The 24,569-nt window shown below is 39.0% G+C and overlaps 1 protein-coding gene across 7 annotated transcripts in view; it reads right to left on the bottom strand.

The window, feature by feature from the left end:
* The window catches only part of LOC108243849 (partitioning defective 3 homolog), a 251,070-nt gene that overhangs the window by 162,992 nt on the left and 63,509 nt on the right, over positions 1-24,569 (bottom strand). For all 7 annotated transcript variants that reach the window (XM_017429549.3, XM_037973000.1, XM_017429551.3 and 4 more), the window contains exon 3: positions 1,012-1,195. In XM_017429549.3, the coding sequence (XP_017285038.1) occupies positions 1,012-1,195 (184 nt within the window). The remainder of the gene's footprint in view (positions 1-1,011; positions 1,196-24,569) is intronic.

Here is a 24,569-nt window from a genome sequence, read left to right as displayed (position 1 = left end):
TTCCTCCCCAGCTGCAGCTGTTTTGCACGTCCTGCAGTGTAATCATGGAACATAAACGCATCGACAAACACTTTGTGTCTGCAAAACATGTGAGGAGAGCTGCAGACCAGGGACAATCCAGAAATGCTCATGAATGTCAGTTTAGAAGCTACCAAAGTTCTCAAATAAAGCACCTTTTGAGAATGGCAATGTTTGTTGGTAATTATCTTACGAAACAAGTATTAAAAGTTATGGGTTTTTATTGATTTCAGTAAAAAAAAATTGCAACTTTTAGGAAAATGCCCCACGAAATCAGGCATTTTAGCTGCAACAATCACAAAAAATGCCTGCGAAATCCTGGAGTGATTGATAACGACAACGTTGCAGCTGCAACGTTGAAGAGAAGTGAAGCAAACAGAAACAGGAAAAATTTCTAAGTAATAAAAAGATATAAGGAAATATGTCACCTAAACATTTTCCTAACATGTTTAATACACTTGATTGGCAGTGGAACAGCTGATGTTTGTTTGTATCTCTGTGTGTTTTTATTTCCTTCTGCCTAAAATTGTATTGAAAACTGGCGGTTCGGTAACAAAAGGCTGCTTCCTGTCCGCGTTCGCAGTAATTAGGCTTAAAGAAGCGACCTGGCCGGGAGAGCTGCAGAGGTGAGCGCGCTCAATGACAAATTTGATTTAGGAGGCTGTGAATTGAACCAATTAGCCACTTTGGAAGCAGATCAAACTGCGAACTACGCCTGGAAAAAAGAAGCTCCTGTCCAATTAACTGAATTTATGGACAAAGCCGTGGTGAGGGGTGATGAGGTGATTTGTTGGGTTTTCTGTTAAACCACTGCAGCTTCTGACATTTGACTCAATGAGGATCATGAATTTAAAGTGACAAGAATGGCTCAAATGTTTATCATTTAAAAGCAATGCTGCGGTTCTTTAATGAACCTCCCCACATCGGTACATAACCCCATGACCTGTTTTCCAGAAGACACATTTATTATTTAAACCCTTTACTCTGACTTACTGGTGCGCAGGGCCGAAGGTGTGACTTCGATCTCACTGGTGGCCTGGTAGGGCTGAAAGGCCGAGGCCACGCTGCCAGCGCCGAGGTCTGCGGCGAACAGGTCGGGGCTCTGCGTCCCCGTGGAGCTGGCGCTGGTGCCATCGCCTCCGTGGTGGGGCTCCTGCTCGTCATATATCGCTATCAGCTGGAGGAAGACGAAAAGAAAAGGAGACGGAACATGTGAGAATGGATTTTACTGACATGAAATCTAATATTTATCTTCATAGTTATTATAATGTAGCAACATTATCACAAAGGGCTGCAACAATTGCCTCAATTCTGTTGTCTAGGTCTAAAAACCACACTTATGATAATCTGCCGATCTTCTTTTTAAAAGTGTACTCCAGTAGATTAAATCCTAAACATGGGGACAGCTGCTGAGGTGGGGGCAAAGCAAACCGAAATGTACAGAGATGCATACACAGCCTAGAATACAGTTCTGCAAGCTGTGATTTTCAAAAATTAGACTCGCAGCTCACTGGTCACTTGGCTGCAAACAATCAGCAAGACTGAAAACGAAAAACTGCATATTTTCTTCCAACACTGAGTCAAGTTTTAGTCCATAATTACTCTCCAACACCCACAACCCGGTAAGATACCACCTTAAATCAATCTCCATGAAGTTGAAAATATATTCTGAGAAAACCTTGAATGAATGATGAAATAAATAGGAACAGAGACAAAAATCAGTTGATATAATCTCAAAAAATAAATACCATTAACTCACAAAGACATTTTAGACTGATGAAGAGGCATAACTTTCTAAAAGTTTACATTTACAACATAGTTCCCTGTGGTATGAATGTAAACTTTCAGATATAAGTCTAACATTTAGAGTAAACTTTGACAAACTCCTGAAAGAGATATGGTCCAATTTCATCTCATCAAGAGGCTGAAATTAGAGCTGGAGTGAAAATGTGCTTTGATATTGATGCACGGACAGAAAAAGACTCGGCAGTCCCTCTTAATGCAAATGCATTAGGACGGCGGGGGAAAATAAAGGTGATTTAGACCCCTGAGACATTCATTATGTCCAATCATATTCTCTCTTCACTCAAAATGCTTCCACGCTCTTTCTCCATATTTTTATGTTCAAAGCTCCTTTCCCGAAGAGATTTGATTAATTCCAGCCTCTGACAAGTCTTTTTATTAGATTAAAGATGAGATTCGTGCCTTCCCTCTGACTCCCACCAAGGCTCATCTGTGTGTCCAGCTTGTTTTCCTTAAACTGGGAAGAAAATGAAAAAGCCCGTCCAGCTTTTTCACCAAACAGGACAACGCCATTCTTCTGTCCCTCGTGGCGAAATGAGATGAAGAAACCGGGTTTGATAATAACAAAGGTTCACCAGATGATCAACAGACTCAACATCACTGCAGATCATCTGGGTGCATTTAGACAATCCTGAGCAAAGAAAAAGCCTGGACTTTAAAAAGAAACACGCAGGACACCTCGAGGCAGAAAAAGCATTTGATCAAAACTCACTCAACACCAAATATCTTAACACAGGCAATAAGCACAAAAGCACATGAGATAAATGAGATGTTCTCAAGTCTCCTTTGAACATGATGGGAACAATTTCAGCTCACTTCTGTTAAGGATTACAGGCTCAGCAAACTCTGACTCAACTCTGATATATACCTAAAGGAAAAGACAAAACTCTATAAGTCTCTATAAACCAATCTGCCGTTCGGACCACTCCTGAGGTTGCATTGATGACATGAATACTTCGGCTCCTGTGGGTTCAGCCTGTATTTCAGTTGGAGACAAATAAAAATGCAAGAAAATATGCAAATTTACTGCAGAAATGCCACTGTTGACATGTTTGCTTGCTGCAAATAAACTGAGACGTTTGTGCAACATCCCTGCAGATGATTTTTTTCCTCTCAAGTCTTCATTGTGTGTCAATTTGATCACAGTTTATTCTCAGTTTTTGTCTCCAACCAGGCACAGTTTGGTTTCAGAGGTCATCTCGCTGAGCTGCGTCTGTCGGGAGACTAGTTGGTGGAAAAAGAAATTCCTCAAAATTGCAAGAATTTTTCGTTGCTGTCCTACTTAACAACACAAAAACGAGCCCATGCGACTCATATGAGGAAATTGAGAATCCTCGCCAACGTTCCAAGACATTTTGGAAAGTTCTTTGTGAATGCCGAATGCCAATCATGGCAGCCCTGTAATATCCAGGCTTTGGGGTTTCTGCGTATTCAGCTTGTTTCCAGTTTTTATTTGGTGAGCTTTGAAGCAGAATGAACATCTCTGTTCTGTTCTTCCAGCGGGAATCCACCATCACTCCAACCAGTTTCAATAACTGCCTTTTCTACAGCAGCCAATACTTCCTAATTTATAATTTAATTAGAGTCTATGCTTTTAAAACTGGGCTGAAGTAGCAGAGAGGAACCTGTAAACTGTACTGTGTGAAAAACTCAAACAAAATCCACTTTCTCCTTTAGGTCGAGCTACTGACACTTTGTTTGTCTGGGAGTGATGGAGCCGAAGGTATTTTACTGTTATAACTACAACCAATCATTCTGAGTCTGCTGGAGACGAATATCTGGGTTAGACTGCAGGCTTTGTTGAATAAATCATGTTTAAGGAGTTTTACAATTCCACCCAGAGATGAAGTGCAGCAAAAATTAGCAGTGAGAGCATTTCAAAGGGCTGAGCTGCAACCTTGAAAGCTCTGTCCCGGAAAGTTCCCGGCGTGGGGTGAAGAATGGAGAACAAGCCAAGTCACGGATGAAATGCAGGAACGAAGGAGGTCGGAGAGGAACAAGGCCACGGAGGAAATCTGCTAATGAAGAGGACGGGTTTTCATGGAAGCACTACAAAAAAACATCTGTCTGGAGTTACGATATTTCTCCACTTCTTCAAAGGAAGTACAGAATTTGGTGACTAACATCCACACAGACATCAACACAGCTAATAATTCAGTTTCATGTGATAGGCAGATATCTTAAATCAGACGCAACCAGAAAACATTTATTTAGGACTCTGAAGTGATAGAAGCAAAAAAAATAAACCCTGAAAAGGTTTGCTAAGCAGGGTGCATGTGGCTGGAAGATTAGCTGAAATAATGGCTCACGTGTTTTTGAAACTTTATCCCGTCTCAAGTCACATCAAGACTGAAAGACAAAACATCCCAGAATAATGAAGTTCCTCACGTCCTTTGAACCATTATTTTGCTGCCAAACTGAGCTTCGTTGTTTCCTGGAACGACGACAATCAAGTTCTTTTCTGTTCTATTCAACGTGCAAATCTAAAACACATGCAAGGAATTTTACCCTCCTTGCTAAAATATTAAAAAGACTATGGAATAAAACCATTCTGCTTCACTTGTTATGAGGATTCATTACATTTTTATAGGATATAATTATCAGAACAGAGCTATAAAATCGTGTACCGACTCATGCTGATCAATCAGCACTGAAATCAGATGTGTGTGCTCCCTAAGCCTGCTTTAGTTCTCCATGTTTATCAGGTTTTACACACAACAACAGGAAAAATAACATCTTGATCAAACTCAATAAAACATGACTTTCAAATATATCCCAATAAATACACATAATTACATTTAGAAATGCAGGAACACACATAATCCATAAAAAGGCCCGTTAATACACACAATATTCTAACCCGACCGGCCGTTTTCTGGCACATTAAACCCTCTTTGCAGCCACATTTTGCCGGAGAGCGAGGGATTTTTACGGCGTGCCGGACAGGCTCCCCGATGAGAAACAGCAGCTCTCCAGGGCACAAACGCACACGAGCATTTCCAATTAGCTCCGTTATATAAATGTGAACACATTTACTTCAAATTAAGAGAATGATGCTGCTTAAGGCTAACAAGTAAAAAAAACAAAAAGCCAAGAGAGAGAGAGAGAGAGAGAGAGTAGGTCAAACAGAGGAAATGTAGACAAAGGAAGAAGTAAAACATAAGCATGTGTGCTCAGGTTTGTGCAGTAGTTGTGTTTTAGTGAGACACATGGGACAAGGCAGTTAAATGGGTTGTGTCCGTCTGTGATTGTGTGTTTGTATAAAACTTTGTGTGTGTGTGTGACTGACAGATAACTGCACTCTTCCCTCATTAGAGCTCAGCTCCGTCCAGAGGAGCTGAGTCAGCTAAATCCTTCCCCTCCCCTGGACTCCTCCCCGGAGGACACCCCTGAGTGTTTCTGCAGCCCATGTGGTTGTTATTACATGGTAATCAGTTCAGCTGCAGTGCACAATATAAACGGGCTCGGGCCGAGCCAATCTGATATCAATTAAAAGGCAAAAACAATAAGTGATAATCATCAGTGCAGCAACAATATGAGCAGAGCGGAAATATGTCCCCTCAGCCTAATAAAACTCCTGAAAGCTGAAGCACAAAAACATCTGCTGTTTCTCTTTAATAATTCAGAAAGCTGCATTTTAAACAACGCCGTGCTCCTGTAACATCCTTCAATCAGTCTGCGACTGCTGGAAAAGCCCCAAGGGACCTGAAAACTTTGTTTTATCCAATTATGTTAAGGCAGAAAGAGTCCCCGAAACCGTTTCGCGCTGCATTGTTCCCAAAGTATGTGCGTGTGTGAGATAATTTGCTTACAACATCCATATGCAGATCAGTATGTGGCAATAAATATTTTTTTAATATAAAAACAAACGCTTGCTGTGAGGTGGCTGATAAGAAACAAATGTTACAAATGTGATAATTACTGGAAAAATATGTTTTTCATAAACTCCGGCCTGCGGAACAGTAAACACGCCTCGAGCTTTTCCACCTAATGTTGTGAAGCACCAAGAGAGGGACTTAATTGCCATCTCTGTTCTTCTATTCAATCTTTTTTTTTTTTTACTATAAACACAAAATGTATGCAAATTAAAGCTGAGCAATAAATGAAATGTTACAGAAAACCATTAAATAATAATAATAATACTTTCATTTCATGTGGTTTTATGACGTGTGGCCTTTACAGAGACGTGATTTTATTCCTCCAATAAACCAAAACTTGCACACCGACGAGTTTAAGTCAAGAAAGAAAACAGAACCTACGCTCATTAGGTTCTGTCAAGAAGTTAGATCGAGGTTTCTTTTGGTTCTTGTAAAACTGTAGATCTGACGTCTCGTGTCAGCTGGACGTTGGACCGCTGTCCAGAGGATTCTGTGCTAAAGTGTCAAACTTCACAGCAGCATCTGACTTCATCTGATTCTCAGAATAAGATGGGACCAGCCTGGGTTTTGCTTTCTTCACCAGTTTTATCCTCCCTTTACTGGCTTCCTGCGTCTTATAGAATAGATTTTAAAATTCTTTTAATGACTTATAAACACCAACATGGACTGGCACCGTCGTTTCTCTCGGACCTGCTTCAGCCTTATGCTGAGATCATCTGAGCAGATGTTATTGGTTGTCCCAAAAACCAGGATGAAGCTCAGAGGAGATTCCTAAACCTCCGACATCAGACAGGCTTCTTCACTTCCTCTTTTAAAAACGCATCTGTTTTCAGTTTGAGATATGTTTTCATCATACTTTTACTCAATTTGTTTTCCGTTTACTGTTTATATTTCTGTGTTTTAATTTATTTTGTTTTAATCTCGTTCTGTGTTTAACGGTTGGTGTAAATCGTGAAGCACTTGGTCAACTACTGTTGTTTTTTAAATGTGCTATATAAATAAAATTGACAGACATTGGAGCATTTCTGTCATTTTATTGCAACAATGGTTCTGTTTAACGAACGTACTTATTTTTAAAGTTTATTGTGTTTTATATAAAGCAGATAAATGAGTTGAAAAGTCGCCTCAAACTCAACCCAAGTGATTTCAAACCTAAAGTTAAGCCTTTTTATCGTCTCTTTGACCAAACTAAGCTGAGCGGTGTTGATTCTGCTCTTATTAGGGCTTCTTAGAAACACAACATTGTTTGCAAAGTGGTAAAAAAACCTGGAAATCTGCCTCTTCTGTCTGCACTGCAGTAAGAACTTGATGGTTTGGGTCACATGACGAGACCATTCAGTGATCTTAAAAACAGTTTAACACCAATAAATATTCACCCAGCTGATCATTTTTACTGTTTCACTGAGCTACATTTTGAAATACTGCTTGTTAAACCTTTATTAACAATGAAGCTCTAAAGTGCTACTTCTTTAAAAGTTTTAAATTTGAATTTTAAGCTGCTAATTGCACCGCATTTGCCAAAAAAAATATCTCCAGTTTGATCGAATTCAAACCAAAAACGAGGCGACAGAAACAGTGATTGAATCAAACAAAAAGGGAAAAGATGGTTCTTTAAATGATAAAAGAAAATAAGTGTCAAATCAATGGTTCATTCATCTAACACAGGGGTGTCAAACCCAAAATTACAAATTTGGTCCTAGCCAAGGGCCGATTGCGATCAATATTTATTAAAAATTACATAAATTAACCTTGATTTTAGATGCATTATGTCAAATCATTTATATAGAAATATCAATGACCTTTTCCCAGTTACAGATTATACAGAATTTAGAGCAAACAGACTTTAATGAACACAGACAAATAGGTTAAACTTCAAAAAGCTCATCATTAGCTGTCATTTCTTACGCCTCACTCAGCTTTTAAATGAAGTTTTTAACATTAAAACAGATTTTTAATAAAAGCCACCAACAAAAACCTGATCATACAGAAATTAAAACTATATATTGTTGGCTTCTAAGTCACTGTCAAGAGAAAACTTCACTAATTAGGCTCAGTTTTTTTAAGCAAAAGAAGAATCAGAGACTCGATCTGAACCAGACTGGAGGGCCGGATGAAATGTTACAGAGGGCCGGATCTGGCCCACGGGCCTCGACTTTGACACGTGTGATCTAACATAAAATAAAACCTCATATCAAAAAACAGATAATTAGGGAAACACTGAGTTTTCATAAACTGTCACAATGAATTAAACTTTTAATTCAAACCTATTACCATCAAATTAGGCCATTAATTTAAAAGTTTTAAATGTATTTGGAGAGTTTCATTAAAAAAAACAACAAACACATTCAATTTTTTTTATTCTTAACCTTATTTAGGTTTAAAAAGAAAAGAAAGAAAACCTGGTTTTGTTTTTAGATTTAAAATTTTACATTTTTTGTGATGATCAGAAACAACAAAAGGATAAACACGAACAGTCAACATATTTTAAATGTGTCTAAGTATTTTAACGTGAAAACGATGAAGCGCTCAGACCGCAGCTCAGGAATCTGACTGACAGACGCTCCCTCTGGACCGTCGTTTCCGTCACACGTTCTGTTGAGTGAATCGTTTTCTGGGAGCCATGAAACAGCTCCGAGTCAAAAGCTAATGGCTGAGGTCTGTTGACAAGCATCGCCCTGACCCTGTCACATGACAACAACACACACACACAGAAGAGCGAGAGAAAGTGTGACATCCAAACAACAGGCCGTCCCTCCCTCAGGAAACACAGGATGTGAACACAGAAATAGGTGTTGATTGGTTGGTGTGAGTGTGTTAATAATGCTTAGAAAACTAAAAATAACAGAACAGATACGGGAATAATAGCTTCATTCAGACTGTAAGACTCTTCTTTGTACTATTTGTTAAACAAACATTTATATTAACAACCAGTTTCATGGAGACAAGCATAAAAACTATTTGTCCTTTGTCAAATGTTTATTGTTTCTCATTTGACTCATTTTAGCTTGTGCAATGCACCCATATTTTATTAAAAAAACTTTAAAAACAGGTTTAGTTTGTGCAGCCTTTGTCCAGCCCAATGCTGCAATGATTTACATGCAACTCGTGCAGATGAATGGATGAGCGTTCATGAACGCATGGGTCCAAAAACGCTCAGTTCAGTTTAACTTTCATCCACTTTCTGCCTCACAGTTTCCTCCAAAGAAGAAGAAAAAAAATCAAACAATAATTGAAAAATAAATTACAACAGAAAGTTTGAGTCAGTCCACTTCACTCGCAGCTCATAAATCATCATCGTAACTCCGGTTCGCTCCAACGAGACGCTGGCAGCCGGGCAGGCGGAGGGATTAATCCGGAGAGGTTTGTGTTGGAGGGATGGTGTTGGGATCAGAAAGACGGGGCCGCGGCTCGCACCGCATCAGCAACGACTCCGTTTTATTTCATCAGAAATCCCCGACACTCGCCTTCCGAGCTTTTAAAGCTGAACCTACAGACCAATTCATTCGTTCATTCCCTCCTCGTATTAAATGTCTCCTCACACGTTCTCACTGAACTGTTTCACTGATAGACGGCGTTCTTCCTTCGTCCAGTTTGTGTTGTCTTACAAGATTTATTCAATTGAAGCAATAAAAGCGGATATAAAATGTGGGAGAGAAAAATTAATGAGGTGAAGGAACACTTTTCTTTTAAATCACAAAACACGAAGGAAATGAGATCGCACGTAAAAACTAAAGTAGGGCCAAATTTAACAATATATTTTGCAATAACTTATAAATGATTTTAATCATAATCATTTAAAACCACTAAAGTAGAGGCAGCTGCTTCTAATCAGTGGTTTAATTTCACCAAAAACAAACGGTTTTTAAATCTACAAACTCCAGATATGACCTCTGTTTCTACATCAGAACAATCTGAATTTACTGGATGAGAAGATAAGAGAACTGAGCAACTTTTTTTCCATTTTCACTGCTTCGTTCAAAAGGTCAATGTTAGAAATTATCCACCAGAGCATAAATTTAGTCCTATTTTTCACTTGAAAAATCGAATTTCAATGAACCCGATAACCAACTGGATGACTGCCAGACACACAAAAAAATGATGTTTGTCTGATTTTTAAAAGAAAAATACAATAAAAGAATAAATGAACTTGACAAAGCCCAACTAAACTGTAAATATGAACTTTCCTCGGTTGAGTAATGTCACACTAACTGACACCTCATTTCCAGGAAGTTTTAGGAGTTTAATCAGGAAATTTGAAACCATAAAGGACTTCCGTCCAGATATGGACAGGAAATATTTAACATGACCACAGTTATTTTTATTTAATACCAAAAACATTCACTTCTATAGAAACAAACTGGTTTAAAATAATCCAATTGTTACCAACAACGGCACTGATTCAGGTACAAAACCAAACAAATGCCTCTTTTACACGGGCTCTGATTCAGAAGTCCAGCTCTACTCCGCTCTACTCGGCTCAGCTCGATAAAGAATGCATCGCGTTCACACCGGCCAGTTTGGTCGGTAGCAGAGGAACGCCTCCTCATGTTGCGGGGGGCGGGGCCGAAAACTTGCGAAAACTACGAAAACTTGGCGCAAGTTGTGTAAACAACGAAAGCGCTATGGACAACGTTGGCCCTGTGTTGTTGCTGTTTTTTAAACTTATGGGGATTCTCCTGAGACTTCAGGAAGAGAGGCGCAGTGGAAGAAACGCTCTGGATGCTGCGATTGTTGGGCGGAGTAGGACAGCTGTGATCCGCCGGAGATTTCAGGCTTTACAGCTCCTTCAGCTGGGGGACAGACGGCTAAACGTTGCAGGGTAAGCTAACGCTGTTGTTTATATTCCTACCGTTTGCTCTTTATGCTTGCATCTGGTCACGCCCACGACCAATGAGGGAACAGGAGCTAAGCTTGCGCCGCCCACCCGGCTGGCCCGACTCTGAAGCAGGTACCGAAAAAGGAGGGCCGGCCTCGAAAAAATGCAGATGTGAACGCTTGCAAAGCGAGCCGAGTAGAGTGGAGCTGGGACCTTTAGGGTCCGTGTGAAAGGGGCAAAAGAGTCATTGGCAGAAGTCATAAACTCCTTCTGCTTCATATACAGTAGCTTCTACTTCTTTTCAGGAGGTATTACCATTGTTCACCCCATCTACACCTGGTTTAAAGGACGAGACGAGCAGAACGGTTTGTACAAAGTTCTAGCTCTGAGCTAAAGAGTGAAATAGAAAAAGTGAAGAATGTCAGCAAAATGAGGGAATTAGCCGCAACACTTTCACCTACACAGCTGTGTAATCTAAAGTCTTGCTCCAGCTCTCCTTTTAGGTCAAGAAACTGCAGAGCGGAGTGTTTTCCATGGTCGGGAGCTTCAGGGAAGTATGTCGAAAGTGTGAAGTTGCAACAAGCCCTTTCCCAAAAGCGACAGGCATGAAAACCCTCAGCAACAGGGTGCTGTGGCCAAAAACCACAAAGAGCAGGCAGGAGGTGACCGATGCTGCTCCGGGCTCAGCACAACGCACTGTTTGTGTAGGGAGTTCACTTCCAGAACAAGACAGATCAGAATATAACCATAGTTTATAACAGATGGTTACCATGTTTCAACAGAAAACATTTCTGACCGTTCACACTAATGAACTTCGGGTCTTAAAACAGTTTCAGTTTGTTCACTTCTGTCTTTCAGGAACTTTGCACCTCAGGTGAAACAACTGCTGACAGTTTATTAGATCAGCCACACTCTATATTAAGTGTTTCTATTTAAACAGCTGTTTCCAATGAAAAGGAGGCTCCAACCTGCCCGCTGTATCACGAACAGTCATTCTGATAGATTCACAAACGTAAAGCTACACATTACAACGCATTTGATATATTCCCCACATATGTTAAAAGGTTTTCTGTAAGTGTTTCATATAACAGAAGCAGACCATGCGGCTTCTAATAAAGGGTCTCTGGTGCAAATCCAAAACCTCCAAGATGACCCACGGGTCATTTACAGTGCTCAGAAACAATAAATGCTGGGAAAATGTCAAGGAGCTTTCAATCCAGAAGTTTAAACTATAACAGAATCAGAACTGTCACGTTTTCTTTTTTACCCTTAACCTTCACTCTTCATTCATCACATTTTGTTAAGCATTCAGGCTTATTTTGTCCCATTTTTTGAAGTGATTACATTTATGTATCCAGTTGGAAATGAGTTCTCGCTAACTGATGTAAAATTATTTGCCAGTTTCCCTCACAGTCATCACATATCACTCTAATGGATTCATACAGGCACATCTGCAGGTTTCAGAAAGATTAATTTAAGACTTAATGATAGGGAGCCATTCAAGACCCTGTAGAGAAACAAACCCAAGCACACTTGCCAAACTATTATACAATTTCCCATAACACACAGTGTGCCGTGCAAAGGTTTTATAGCATGTCTAATTTCCTAATACACAATGTGCTGTCAGTGTCATGTGCAGGGACTGGACAGAAAATGACCTTCAGAAAGCCTGAAGAACTATTGATCAGGACCAGTTTAAGATTACAAGAAAGTCTGGCTGCTTTGAAACAAGAGAAATGGCTCAAAATATTTGCACAGTCCCCTGCTTACCATATTATGCCCGGTAACTAATTTGTTTAAGATTTATTTCCATTTCCTGTTTAAAAAAGGGGCACAACCGTGCTGCGAGCTATGATGGAGAAACGTTAATCTGAGCTCCAAGCGGTGAACTGGCAGCAGTTGGATGTGTGATAAACGTGGATAAAGTTAGTTGTGGTTGGTAGACAAGCAGTGCAACCTCAAACTCCCACAGAGACTGTTACAGAGTGAGCAAAGGCAGAACGGACTGAGACTCTGACCTCCGAGAGTTTAAAAAGAAACCCACACCAAGAGGACAAAGGAGGAGGAGGACAGGGATCAAATGTAGGAGACTAAACATCACACAGGTGTGACTTCATCAAAAGCATGAAAAAAACACCTCTACCTCAATCTGACGTAACGCACTCAACAATTATGACCAAGAGAACCCTGATTGAGACTAACATCGTGATGAGGTTTGGTACAACAATTCGACTCAGCTACTATCAATTTCACTTTCATTTAAACCACAAAAGCATGTGGAGGAAAGCAGGGCTGGCCCCAGTCGAGGTCAGACTGAACAAATGAGAACTGCAATCAAACAGAGCAGTAAGGAAGTCAGACTAAATGTGATTCATTCTCCAGAAAGAGCAGGACTGAGCCAGGTCTCAAATCCTTTGTTATATGTTCCTTTAAATTAACTACCTTCATAATGAACATTTACATCTTCACTTCACTTTCAGGTGGTATCCAGCTGAGCTGCAACTGTTGGAGGAAAAGCTGATGAAAAAAATCCCTCACAACTCTGAGTGTTTCATATGTACAGCTTGCAAAACTGTATTCTTGGCCTTGCACATTATTCTGCTGCCCATATTTATAATTAAGCTGTCGGAATGGCAAAATCCATATCAGGTTCAAGAAGGGTTGGATACATGGCAACTCTGTCGTTTCAGGAGAAAAGTTGTTGCACAAAATGCTCAAAACTCAAACAACTCACGTGGACTAAATAAAAAGCAGTGGAAACCGTTTAAAGGTAAAAAATCCACCCACCAGCATCTGTTCAGTCGATACCAGGCAGCATAACAAGTAGATGAAAAGATTAACATGGCATCGTGTGGATAACCCTTTTATAAAATAGTTTGTATAAACCTTCAACAAGCCATTTCACCTTTTTCAGGAAAAATCTGATTTCATTTGTGAAGACTGGATGGAAAACTGTCATTTTATTTGAAATTTCTGGTACATTCTGTCCCTAATTGTCCCAAACTCACATACTGTCTGCATATTAGACTAAAAACTGGGATATTTCTTTTAGTCTGGGTTTCTTTTCCATCCTTTTTTATCAATCTGAAGGCTGTTAATCCCAAAGTACAACTCATGTCTGATGACATGAGAAGATATTGAAATGTTTCTGTAGACAAACTAAAGAAAAGAAAAAAATCAGATGCAAGGTTAAGGATTGTTGAGGCAGTTTTTCCTTTGGGACCAATATTGTTTCAGCTATTTCTAACTAAAGTCACAAAATTACTTGGCAACTGGTTATTTGTGAAACTTCCATGTAAATATGTTTCTGGTACATTTCTAGTGCTGGAAATAACCCAACTGGGATAAAAGCAGGGAAAGATTTATGGCCATCTCCCACCGGGAGCGTTCTGTTTCAAACTGAGGCTGCAATTAAACCCAAAAATTTCATTTTTCTCTTCCTTTCTCATCTTTGCATGTCATTTTTGAGAAGCATCGGTATCAAGTTAGCCCCATCTGCTTGTTCACTTATCTGCACCAACAAAACTGGATAAAAAAAGGCAAATAATGTGCTTACAGTAGTTCCACATGCTCAAAGGGGTGTTTAATTCAGGCTGAGGAAAGCTGATGGAAGTGGATATAACACAGAAAAGACAACAAAATCACTGGAGAGCCGAGCAAACACACACCCTGAAAGAGCCCATTTCCTGTGGCCAAAAACTTGATATTACATTGTGAACCCCGAGGAGGTTGTCCTCTGCTTTGATAGGTATAACAAAGTACAACCGCTGTGCTCAGTACAGGTTTGTTTCCCCACCGAGGCTGTACAAACCGAAGATAAATGCACTCAAGTTACTGTGGGGATTTTGAACAAAACCTTCATCAAATCAGCTTTCACCAAGAGTCTGCATCAAAACGGAGCAGAAATTACACCTCGCAAACTTCCAACTGCTTCTCAAATTTGTCCTTTCATTTGTTTACGCACTTCTCCGTTTTATGATTACAAAGCTTACTTTGCAGAAAGTAATAATCCTAAAGAATAATATGTCTGTGATTTTACCTCACAAAATACACCAACAGCAGATATTAGAAGAAAAATGTCAACATTTAAGCTGTAAACATCTGAACTGTTGGTTGTGGTAAACACTGGATGCCAGTTTTGTGTAGCTTCTAGTCTAACTGCACATTTTGCATAAATAATAGACTCAAGGACAATACATTTGGTTCAGTATTGTGAAAATAAATTGGCAAAAATTAAGTTAAATTTGTTCAAAAGAATGGCCATTTGTGTTGTGGTAGAACAGCCATGAACTGATGCAGTTTGGGGAATAAAGATTGTTTTTTTAAGTCTTTGTACTAATAAAATCTGATCCGTTTAATAATTAAAAGTCAGCAACAAGTTTGTTTTTACACAGAGGCTGCAATAAATGACAGAAAGGTTTAAGTGTAGTTATATTTGTGCATTAAGAACAGATTCCCTTCCTGCATTTCTTACAGCAGACAGATTTTCTTCTGGCTGCTGCTGTTCAGCTGTACCGTTTTCTCTTTAGTGACACCTACAGGTCAAGAGGAGAACTGCAGCAGCACTGGTGTAAACAGCAACAAACACTCTGAAAATGTGCTTAAAGCTGTGAATCAACTAATATTCCAGAGAAAACAAAGATTAACTTATGTTTTATTCTTTATAATGTGAAAAAATACATGTGGCTGCTCACTGCTGAGTTACTCTAAGAGTATTAAACACATCTGCTGCTGGAAAGTTTATTCATTTGGCCCTAAACTTTGTTTTTAGTCTATTATTCGTTCATTGTGAATCAGGTTTTATGAAAATGTTTTGCAATTTTAAAACAAGACCTGTTTTGTTTATCTGGTAGTAAATAAGTAGTTTCAGTAAGTGACATAGGAACATTCCTTTGCTTTGTGTTATATTGCATCGAATGGTAAATGGCTTGCACTTGTATAGCGTTTTATCTAATCCAAGGACCCCAAAGCTCTTCATCCTTTCATCCACTCATTCACACACTGATCGAATCAAACTCTTACTGAATCACATCGTAAAGCTGAATCGAATCATATCCTGACAGTTTTTGCTGCCCATGTATCTGAATGAACTGGACTGATGAATTTGTGTCTCGATACATATTCTGATCAGCGACGCAACAGAGACGCACAATCCTAATTTCCCTGGCATGAAACCTTTTCACGTCCTGTAACTATACTGATACTGATATTCCCTCCTGATGCTGTCAGAAACCATCTTTTGACTGTCAGGCAGAGCTGCAACCATGGATGTGATTCTAAGATCTTGTGTGATTTGTGGAATCGTCTCGCTGTAACAATCAGCAGATACAACAACAGCACGCAACAATGGACACTAACGTGGGAGATTTTAACATCTTTGGGTTTTTTTCTCTCCTTGTGATAGGTGTATGAACTAAAAAAAAAGGAATTAACATATGTTAAGCATCACACTCCACACTGACACTGTGAAGTTACACCTTACACCTCCACTAATTTTGTGTTGCAGCGATCCAATGTGAAAACGCACACTGAGGCTGGTTTGTTTGGTTCACTGTAAACTAACAAAGACGTTGTTGTCTTAGCAACCATACGGCAGCATGACTGTTTCGTGGGCATAAAGAGCAAGATGTTGAAAATTTTCACCAAAAAAGAAACAGTCTGAGTCTAAATGGACTCGTTTGATGAGAAAATGAGAGAATATCGATCTGTTCAGAAGATACTTTAAGCCTTTGTTGTAGTTTTCACTGAAACTGCCAGTGTTCAACTCACAGGTTTACACTTTTACTCCAGTTTAATAGGTGGCAATTATTTGACTCTTTAAAAGAAATGTGGTAGAAAATAAGTCTGAGTTATTTCTCACCAAAAATAAAAGTTATTTTTTGTCCCCTTACAGTTTTCAAGCAATAAGCTGTTCAAACGTGGCTGACAGCAACAGGAATACAGGAGGTATTTCTCCACAAACTCTTCAACGCACATTTTATTTTGCAGGTGCAGACAATGCAAACTGCGTCAATTTACAAATACAAATAGTAGCAAAACACAGACAGCTGGTAATTCACAAAAAATCCACCTCTTGCTTTCTAGATTTACAGAAAAGGTTTATCTTGCGACTTTTTTGAACATGCTCAAAATCTATGCAACTGGCGTGAGGAGAATGAAAACACCTGTGAATGTTTTCCAGATTTTTTGTAAACTCCTTTGCCGTTCAGACTTTGGCTTCTCGCTCATGACGGTACCTGAGGTCTTTGTTGCACCTCTGGTGCCACCTTCTGATCAGGAGTTTAGTTTTTGTTTACACGTAAGAACACACTCTGCACGTGGTCACAAAATCATATCCTTCGTGATTACATTATCTTTACTCGCACCTACTGTTTGTCGAGTTTAAGAAACGCAACTTTTGATTGAAAAGTCTTTTTGAAATCTGTTCGTAGATGCCAGTCACAGGCAGTTGTTACTGGTTGTTGCCATGGAAACTACAGTTTTTGCCTCTGAATCAAACTTGATGTTAGTCTTTGTTTTTCCTAAACCACACCAGACAAACTAACAGAAAGATCAAGAATGACCCGTTTGCACACCTACACATTGAACGCATCTTTATAAAAAAGCCTACATGCCTTCATGAAGCAAGCATTGACACCTTGTATTGATCTCCCAGCAGCACACAAACGGAGACACGGCTGAAAAACTGAGGACTGTTCCTTTAAATTAATGGCTAAGACACATTTCTGTGTGCGAGTAGATGGGTTGGTTGGGGTGAGAGGGCTGTTAGGTAGCACACTAATGAGCATCATACATCATGTTCTATCAGTGCTAGTCACACATAGGACTAAATTTAGTCATTTAGCTTCAATTACCTGCTTTCTGTGGGAGTGATCAACACTTAGTAGGCGACGCTGCTGCTGCAGATGTTGCTGGGAGTATTCTGCAGATTTGTGGATGCAGGGAATACTTTATGTTTAATTAAGCAGGCACAACTGCGTACGAACATATGGACTTAATAGCTCAAGGAAGAAAATGGCTATTTTCACCTTCAGCTTATCATAAACAGAGTTTCAGCTTCGTTATAACTTGAACCGCTAAATCCCACTGATGGCTTCCCCGAAACTAATTAGCTAAACCGTATAAGGGTTTTAAGACTAATATTTTATATGCGCTACTGAATAATGTCCATAAAAAGATCTACTTTTATATGTTTCAGTGCTGATATATGCTGCGCATTTTGTTTTGTTTGTTACCAAAACATTTGTTTATTTCAAACTTAAACTCACTTTTACAATTCAGTATTTTAAAATAGCTTTAATTCTCCAAAACATTAAAGCACAAGCCTTTTTATTTTTATCTACATATAATCCAACATAATGCAGTTTCACAAGTAGGAACACCTAATGTAGTGTATGTTGTACCGATTTCCAGAGAAACACAATTTTTCTTACAGTACACCTACGACAAAAGTAGCCAGAAGAAAATTTTAAATGTAATTTTTCTGAGTATAGTGTTAGAACCTATAAGGGGATGGAGGACTGTAGAAGAGTAAAGATGATGAAACAACAGATAGAGTTGAAAAGAATAGAGCCAGAGTGAAGAAAGAAAATTACAAAATTAATCTGGACGGAAAAGCCGGAGGGAGGAAGAAGAAAATGGGAAAAGGGGGACTGAATAGATGAGAAAGAGGAGGTGAACAGGTTGTATGAAGAGTGAAGGGGAATGAAGTGAAAAGCAGGAAAGAAGTGGAGCCAGTCGTCGATGAGAGGCTCTGGACGCAAAGCCAACTATGCTTTAAACCAAGTTGGGTTTTTTCCACAGAGTCTGGCGGCGATATTTCGAACACAGTGAACTGGACGTCTTCTCCTCTCTCCTTGCCGGGAAGTATTGTGTCACTCTCTTGGCCTTGAGAAGCGGTGCTGGGGAAAGTGTGAGCGTGGCTTGAGAGCAGATCTATGCGTGAGTGCAAGTGTAGCAACACAGCTGGCACGACTCACCGAAGCTCAGTTTCTGTTGCACAACAGAACAGCCATCAGGCAAGGGTAAGATGCTCTTTTTTAGCAGTGTATCAGCAATAAATAAGCTGAATAAAACAGAGCAAAACTGAAATGCATGAGCCAGAAAACAAGTTAATAAGACACCGGAGTGCACGCCGAAATGATAGGCAAGGACTGCCCAGATAATACTGTTTTTTCTGGGTAAGCTTAAGCGCACCCAACAACCAAATGTGGATATAAATACAAATTTTAGTGTGAGAATTCAAATTTTAGAGGCCTCAAGGCTGTATTTTCACCCTCAGAGCTTATATACTGGCAAAACCACAATGTCTTAAAGCCTAACTGACAGAACTCTATGATATTATTTGATCAGTTGTTGTTTGTGGATTTTATTTGTGCATTTTTTAGTATTATCCCAAGGAAAATGTTGTCTAAAGCTTGCAATCTAGGTCACTGCATTGCCTTTTTTGGTCAGCATTGTGACAAAATGTGCAGCTATTTAAATCCCTTTAAAATCAATGCCTATCTATTGTAGAAATTGATATAGATGGATAAAATACTTCTTAACAGACCAGTCAGTCAGGTTCGGGTCCTATTTCTCCTCAGTCTTTAAACTCATTTGTTTAGATTAGCTTTTAATAGTAACTGCATCCTTCTATTCCTGGTTTTTAATCTTTTGTTTGTTCTTATGATTCTTTCCTGTGTTTTTGCTCATCTTTTTGTCTGCTCTAATGGTTTTATGCCACATCTTTCTGCAGTTTTTAGTTGTAAAGCACTTAACTGGTCATGTAAGGTGCTATTTAGATAATTAATTAACTGATTGATTGATTAATTTATTGATTGATTATTTGATTGATGACTGCTGGTGCTTTACAGGGTCATACAGTCCATCCTATGCTTTGTAAATTCTAAACCAACTCATAAACAAAAGTTTTATAAACACATGGAAAATAACCTGTAAGGTAAAAGAAACGAAGTCTAAAAATGGACTGTAACAACAACTTTGCACTTAAATCTTCAAAACAAAGTAACTAAGAATAAACTTAAGGAGGAAGAAAGACATAAATGAAAGTAGGATAGCACAGAGGGTCAATAAATTTAAATTCTTGGGTACATAAATGTCTTTGAATCGCACGCAGAGTGCTAACAGTGAAAAGATCCACATCAGCGGCTCCACTGAGGAGAGTAAATCTGTCCCGGCTACAGTATTGAAAGTATCTTCTATAATAATATTCTGGTTCGGTTCACAAGCTGCACTGTGACAAACAAAAAAAAAAGAAAACAGAAACACAACAGGGAGTTATTAAATCAGCAAAGAACATCATAAACACACAGCTACCCTCTTTCAAAGACAGAGCTCAGAGCCTGAAGCGAGTAACAAATATCATACAGGATAACCACCTGTTTACTCTGCTACCTTCTGGGAGACACTGAGGGTCTATTAAAAGCTGCAACTCTTAACTCCTGAACAGTTTTATCCACATGCCATAAAAGTGAACTCCCATTGGAAAGCTGCAATATCACAGCTAAGTGCAATAATTTTTATCCTTTGGGTATTGTGGAAAACACTGACTCTGCAGAATCTATTTATTATCCTGCTACCAGTTTATTTATTGAGCATGACTTACATGGGTTTTACTTGGCCTTTTATGTAATTTTGTTATATTTATATCTTTTGTTCTTTTTTTTCCACCACTGTTAGAGGGCAACCTGACATTGCAGTGCACAGCTATGCAATTTAATTTATTTATTTAAATTATATTTTAACAGAAACAGTACAGAAATACAATGTTGTGTTGTACATAGGCCTTCTAGACAAAGGCTAATTTGCAGATACAATTAAATCTGCAAAAGTACCAATGCAAAAATAAAGAACTACATATTTAAAATAAACTAAATGCCATTTGATGTTCATTTGTTAGTCCATAATGGCCTTTACACACAGCTACGGGATACAATCTGTAAGTACAACATGATAGATTTCAGAACCCACAACAACATCGATTGTTCCACTGAAGGCTTCATTAAAGAACACTTGCATTGCAGCTATAATGTGACTGAGCTGTGTGGGCAGTAAACCACCATAAATAAAGTGCAGATCTGTATAAAAGGCATCACCAATGGGAACATAAGTGCTAATGCTGGACGTGTTAGAACATTCCTTCGCCCTGTGAATTCTGCAGAAACGCTTGGTTTTCAAACTCCTTCCCCGTATCATTATCTGAGTTTATCTTCTCTAGTGTCTGACCAAGGATTGGAAATCTCAAGATGGGAGAATGACCCACATACGAAGCCTTTCTCCAGCCAGATGGAGGTCTCATAAGCTTTGCTGTAATTGAAGGCCAAGGGAGCACCCCGGGAGTGACAGCCACTTAATGAGAAATTATAGTTATGCTGATTTGTTCAGAAAACCTGACTCCATTTGATAGTACCATCTAATACGGTTTGATTACGCAAGCTCCTTATTTGGATTAGGAAATATTACGACTGAAATAACAGGTGATAAACCCTGCTGGGATTAACGCTCATTTGGGACCATAACTCAAACACACACACACACACACACACACAAACGGAGATAAATTAATCAGGTCTGCAGGTCATACACAAGGGGTCACAAAGAGACATTCCAATACAAAATCTGATGCTAATTTATCCAAACTACCAAAGAAACAACTCGATTCAGGCTTGTTTATTCCCATTACTGCCATAATTTCCAGCAGAATAGAAGTTGCTTTTAAGTCAATAGGTTTTGCAACTGGCACCAAAGGTAGCAATCATACTGGGTTAGTTTTAAGCAGAAAAGTGTTTATTACTCTAAAGTGCATAATGTAGCAAACAGGTATTGCACAAAATCACACAACTGGGCTTTTTCTAATAAAGTGGCTCACTTGACAAACAAGTTCTTAGCCGGAATTGCTTTAGAAAAAAACACAAAGAATGAAAGTAGCATTCTTTGTCACCTGCCATCATGTCAAAGTTTTAAACAAAGATTTCATGCAATCTGTTAGTGCTTGATATATGGGTTGTGGATGACTTTCAGCTACTACCACACCAAATTTTACCTCAATATCTGCAGCCATGTTTGTGCAGCCATGAGTTGTAGATGTGCATACGATGATTACATTGTGAGATTTTCCTTAAAACCCATCCAGCAGTTCAGACACTTTACTAACAGACAGACAAGCTGATACGGATCCCCTTCCTGCAATAAAAGGCAGCCGTAAATAAAAAAAGAAAGTTTTTTTATTCCATCATGTTTATCCCTGCATTTAGAGATAACATGTTTATGTTTCATTCTGAGTTATCTGAAAAAACTTCAAAATCTGCATTTTCCAGCTCAACTATTGTCTCAATCCTCTTTTTTTTCTTTTGGGAGACATTACTGTGCCACTTACTGCTTTTTAGACCACTGTTGATAGTGAGAGGAGAGCTGTTTGCACGGAGAATACTCCAGGCAGCACAGACTTTCTTATTACTCCAAATATTGCACTTGAGATTAAGAGCGTACCCTCTGAGTTAGAGGTAAGAGAGAGTGGATTTAAGGTGCAGGGGTATTAGCCCTGAAAGTTTAGGTGTTAATCCATCCGAAGGTGGAGCACATGTGAAGGTTTTGCATGTCCCACTCTCACACTTGACTCAAGAGCCAACACACACATATACAAGTTAACTCCGCCACTTATGAGCCTTAACAAACACCAGAGCAGAAGTTAACTCCTACCTTAGAAGTACCCAAAGTTCCCTCATCTCGTTTTTACACAGACAGATAGAGCTCCCCAAACTCATCATCAAATCCCCTTTCCCTTTCACCACCTTCATCCCCGGGAGAGGTGCTCCAGCTCTGAAATCTAATTAAAGACTCCATGAGCAGAGCTCAAATGAAACTGTCACATCAAAGTCACAGCTGGGACAGAATGACACAAATCAATAAGACTGAGAGCTTCGGCAGATCCCTCTGCACCCTGGAGATTTCTGAGCCGACCCGGGCTGGGATTAGAGCAGTCGAACAGCAGGCTGCGAGGAGAGCATGCAGTCTGGGGTGGAGGGCTACCTGAAGGTGCCTCTTTGTCCTCGCTGGACCTTGTAGTCTCCTATTTTCCTTATCTCATGAAAATGTTCCATGATGTCTATGGAAATTGATTAGGGGGAAAAAGCAAAGGGTGGAAAAAAAGTTTCACAAGTCCTTTTGTTTTCAGTTATTCCTCACAAACTGATGCAACTTTTCTACAAACAAAACAAAAAAAAAAGAATATTCAACTAGGATGAATTTGAGATCTTGACACTTCCTGTACACACTAAAAACTGATGGGTTAAAAAACAACCCAATCAATAACAGAGCTGGGTCAAATGTGGACTAAACCAACCCTGGGTAGTTGTAACTCAGCAGAGTTGGATTATTAGTTTTCAACCCAAGAATTGGGTCAAAACTATTGATTTGTTAATAAGTTGAGTTAAAAAGACCAAAAATCCGGTTTATTAAATAAATACCACTTGGGTTGGAGCTAGCTAGCTGGTGCTAACCCCTACTAGCATCAGCTAATGTTATTTTAGGAAGCAAGACTGACTGTGTAGTTTAAATTAAAGTTATTAACGAAGCCAACCAGATTAAACATCTTATCATCGCTTATTACATCCTAAAACGGAGGTCCAGTCAGGTCAGATTTGGTTTAAAATGGCGGACAGTGAAAAACGACACGGCTCAGCTCAGACCCAACCACAGGGTCAAACTTACTGACTTAATATTTGGTCAAACTAACCCAACCTGTGAGCACCTAGTTTTAATCCAGACATTGAGTTATCCAAAAAAAAAAAATAACAGCAGTTTTTAGTGTGTAGGAATAAAATTACGTTTTAGATTGATTTGAGTCATCTTATCTTTTCTACACACCTATTGATCCACTCATAACTCACAGATTGTTTTGCAGTGTGTAAATCTAGTTAGCCATGAGTAAAACTTGACTTTTGCAAACTAAATTTCAGTATATTTTCCTTTTTTCCCCTGCAACTTTGCACAATAAAAGCCTTTTTTTCCATATTTTGTGGCCTTGGCTTTGTGTTTTAGGTGAAGTTCAATGGGTTAGAAAATAAATTTTGGGCCCAGCATGTATTTCCACTCCTTTGAGCCCCCAAAGTACCGCAGGAACGTATTAGGATGAAACATATTGAGAAATTTAAGCCATCCAGGATTTTCCCTTCTCAGCTCTGGTAGAAGTTTATGGTGCACTAAATCCTCCAAGAGCTGGTAAAATGCATAATGGAATAGGATTTATTGGAGTCTGTAGGAAAGTTGCAGAAGATGCAGGTGAGTTGAAACAAAGGCCTGAAGAATAAGGAATAAGTTATCTGCACCAAAGACACTCGGGGGGAGATATAGAGTCAGAAAATCATTTTAAAAGATGCTAAAAAAGAAACAAAATATAGAGTTAACTTGATTAATTGAGTCATCACAGAACTTCACACAAATTACTATCTTTTGTATGATGTTGTGCAGTTTTTTGATTTAATTTAAAGCTCCAAATGAGTTCAAATGTGCTTAACGAATGTTTAAGAGCAAAAATCTGAGGTATAGTGTGTTAAGAGTCTAATACTCTAGATTTATTTTGAAACACTCAGAGATATTTGGGACTTCACCAGCTCGTATTGGCCAATATGCTTTCTCTATTGTTGAGTGAACTGAACGTCCCTACAGGCCTGAAACCAATTATGCATTACATGAAGTTAAATTGCCAGGAACAAATGTGTCATTTTGCTAGTTTTCATGCAACTACCAACAGGAGAATGCTATCCTTTGCCTTCGTATTTTGTTTTATTGGCAATTAAAGGACAGAGCTTTCCAATTCCATCAAAGAATAAACACATAAACATCTGTTTTCTTTTATTTGTGGGCATCTTTTCTTGTTTTTTTTTAATTCACACTGAAATGTGTAACAGGAACAGTTGAAACAAGATCTGACTTAGTTTAATCTGTTTTCAGGGCTTTAGTTTGTCCTTTTTCTGACTTTATACCCTAATGCCATCATTTAGGAAAGGTAAAGAACTGACCAACTCCGTGCAAAACACCTTTTTTGTCTTAGA

The sequence above is a fragment of the Kryptolebias marmoratus genome, linkage group LG20, assembly GCF_001649575.2.
Source record: "Kryptolebias marmoratus isolate JLee-2015 linkage group LG20, ASM164957v2, whole genome shotgun sequence".
In the NCBI taxonomy this organism is placed as follows: domain Eukaryota; kingdom Metazoa; phylum Chordata; class Actinopteri; order Cyprinodontiformes; family Rivulidae; genus Kryptolebias; species Kryptolebias marmoratus.
The sequence above is the reverse complement of the archived record's forward strand: the minus strand, read 5'-3'. Positions and strand labels throughout refer to the sequence as shown.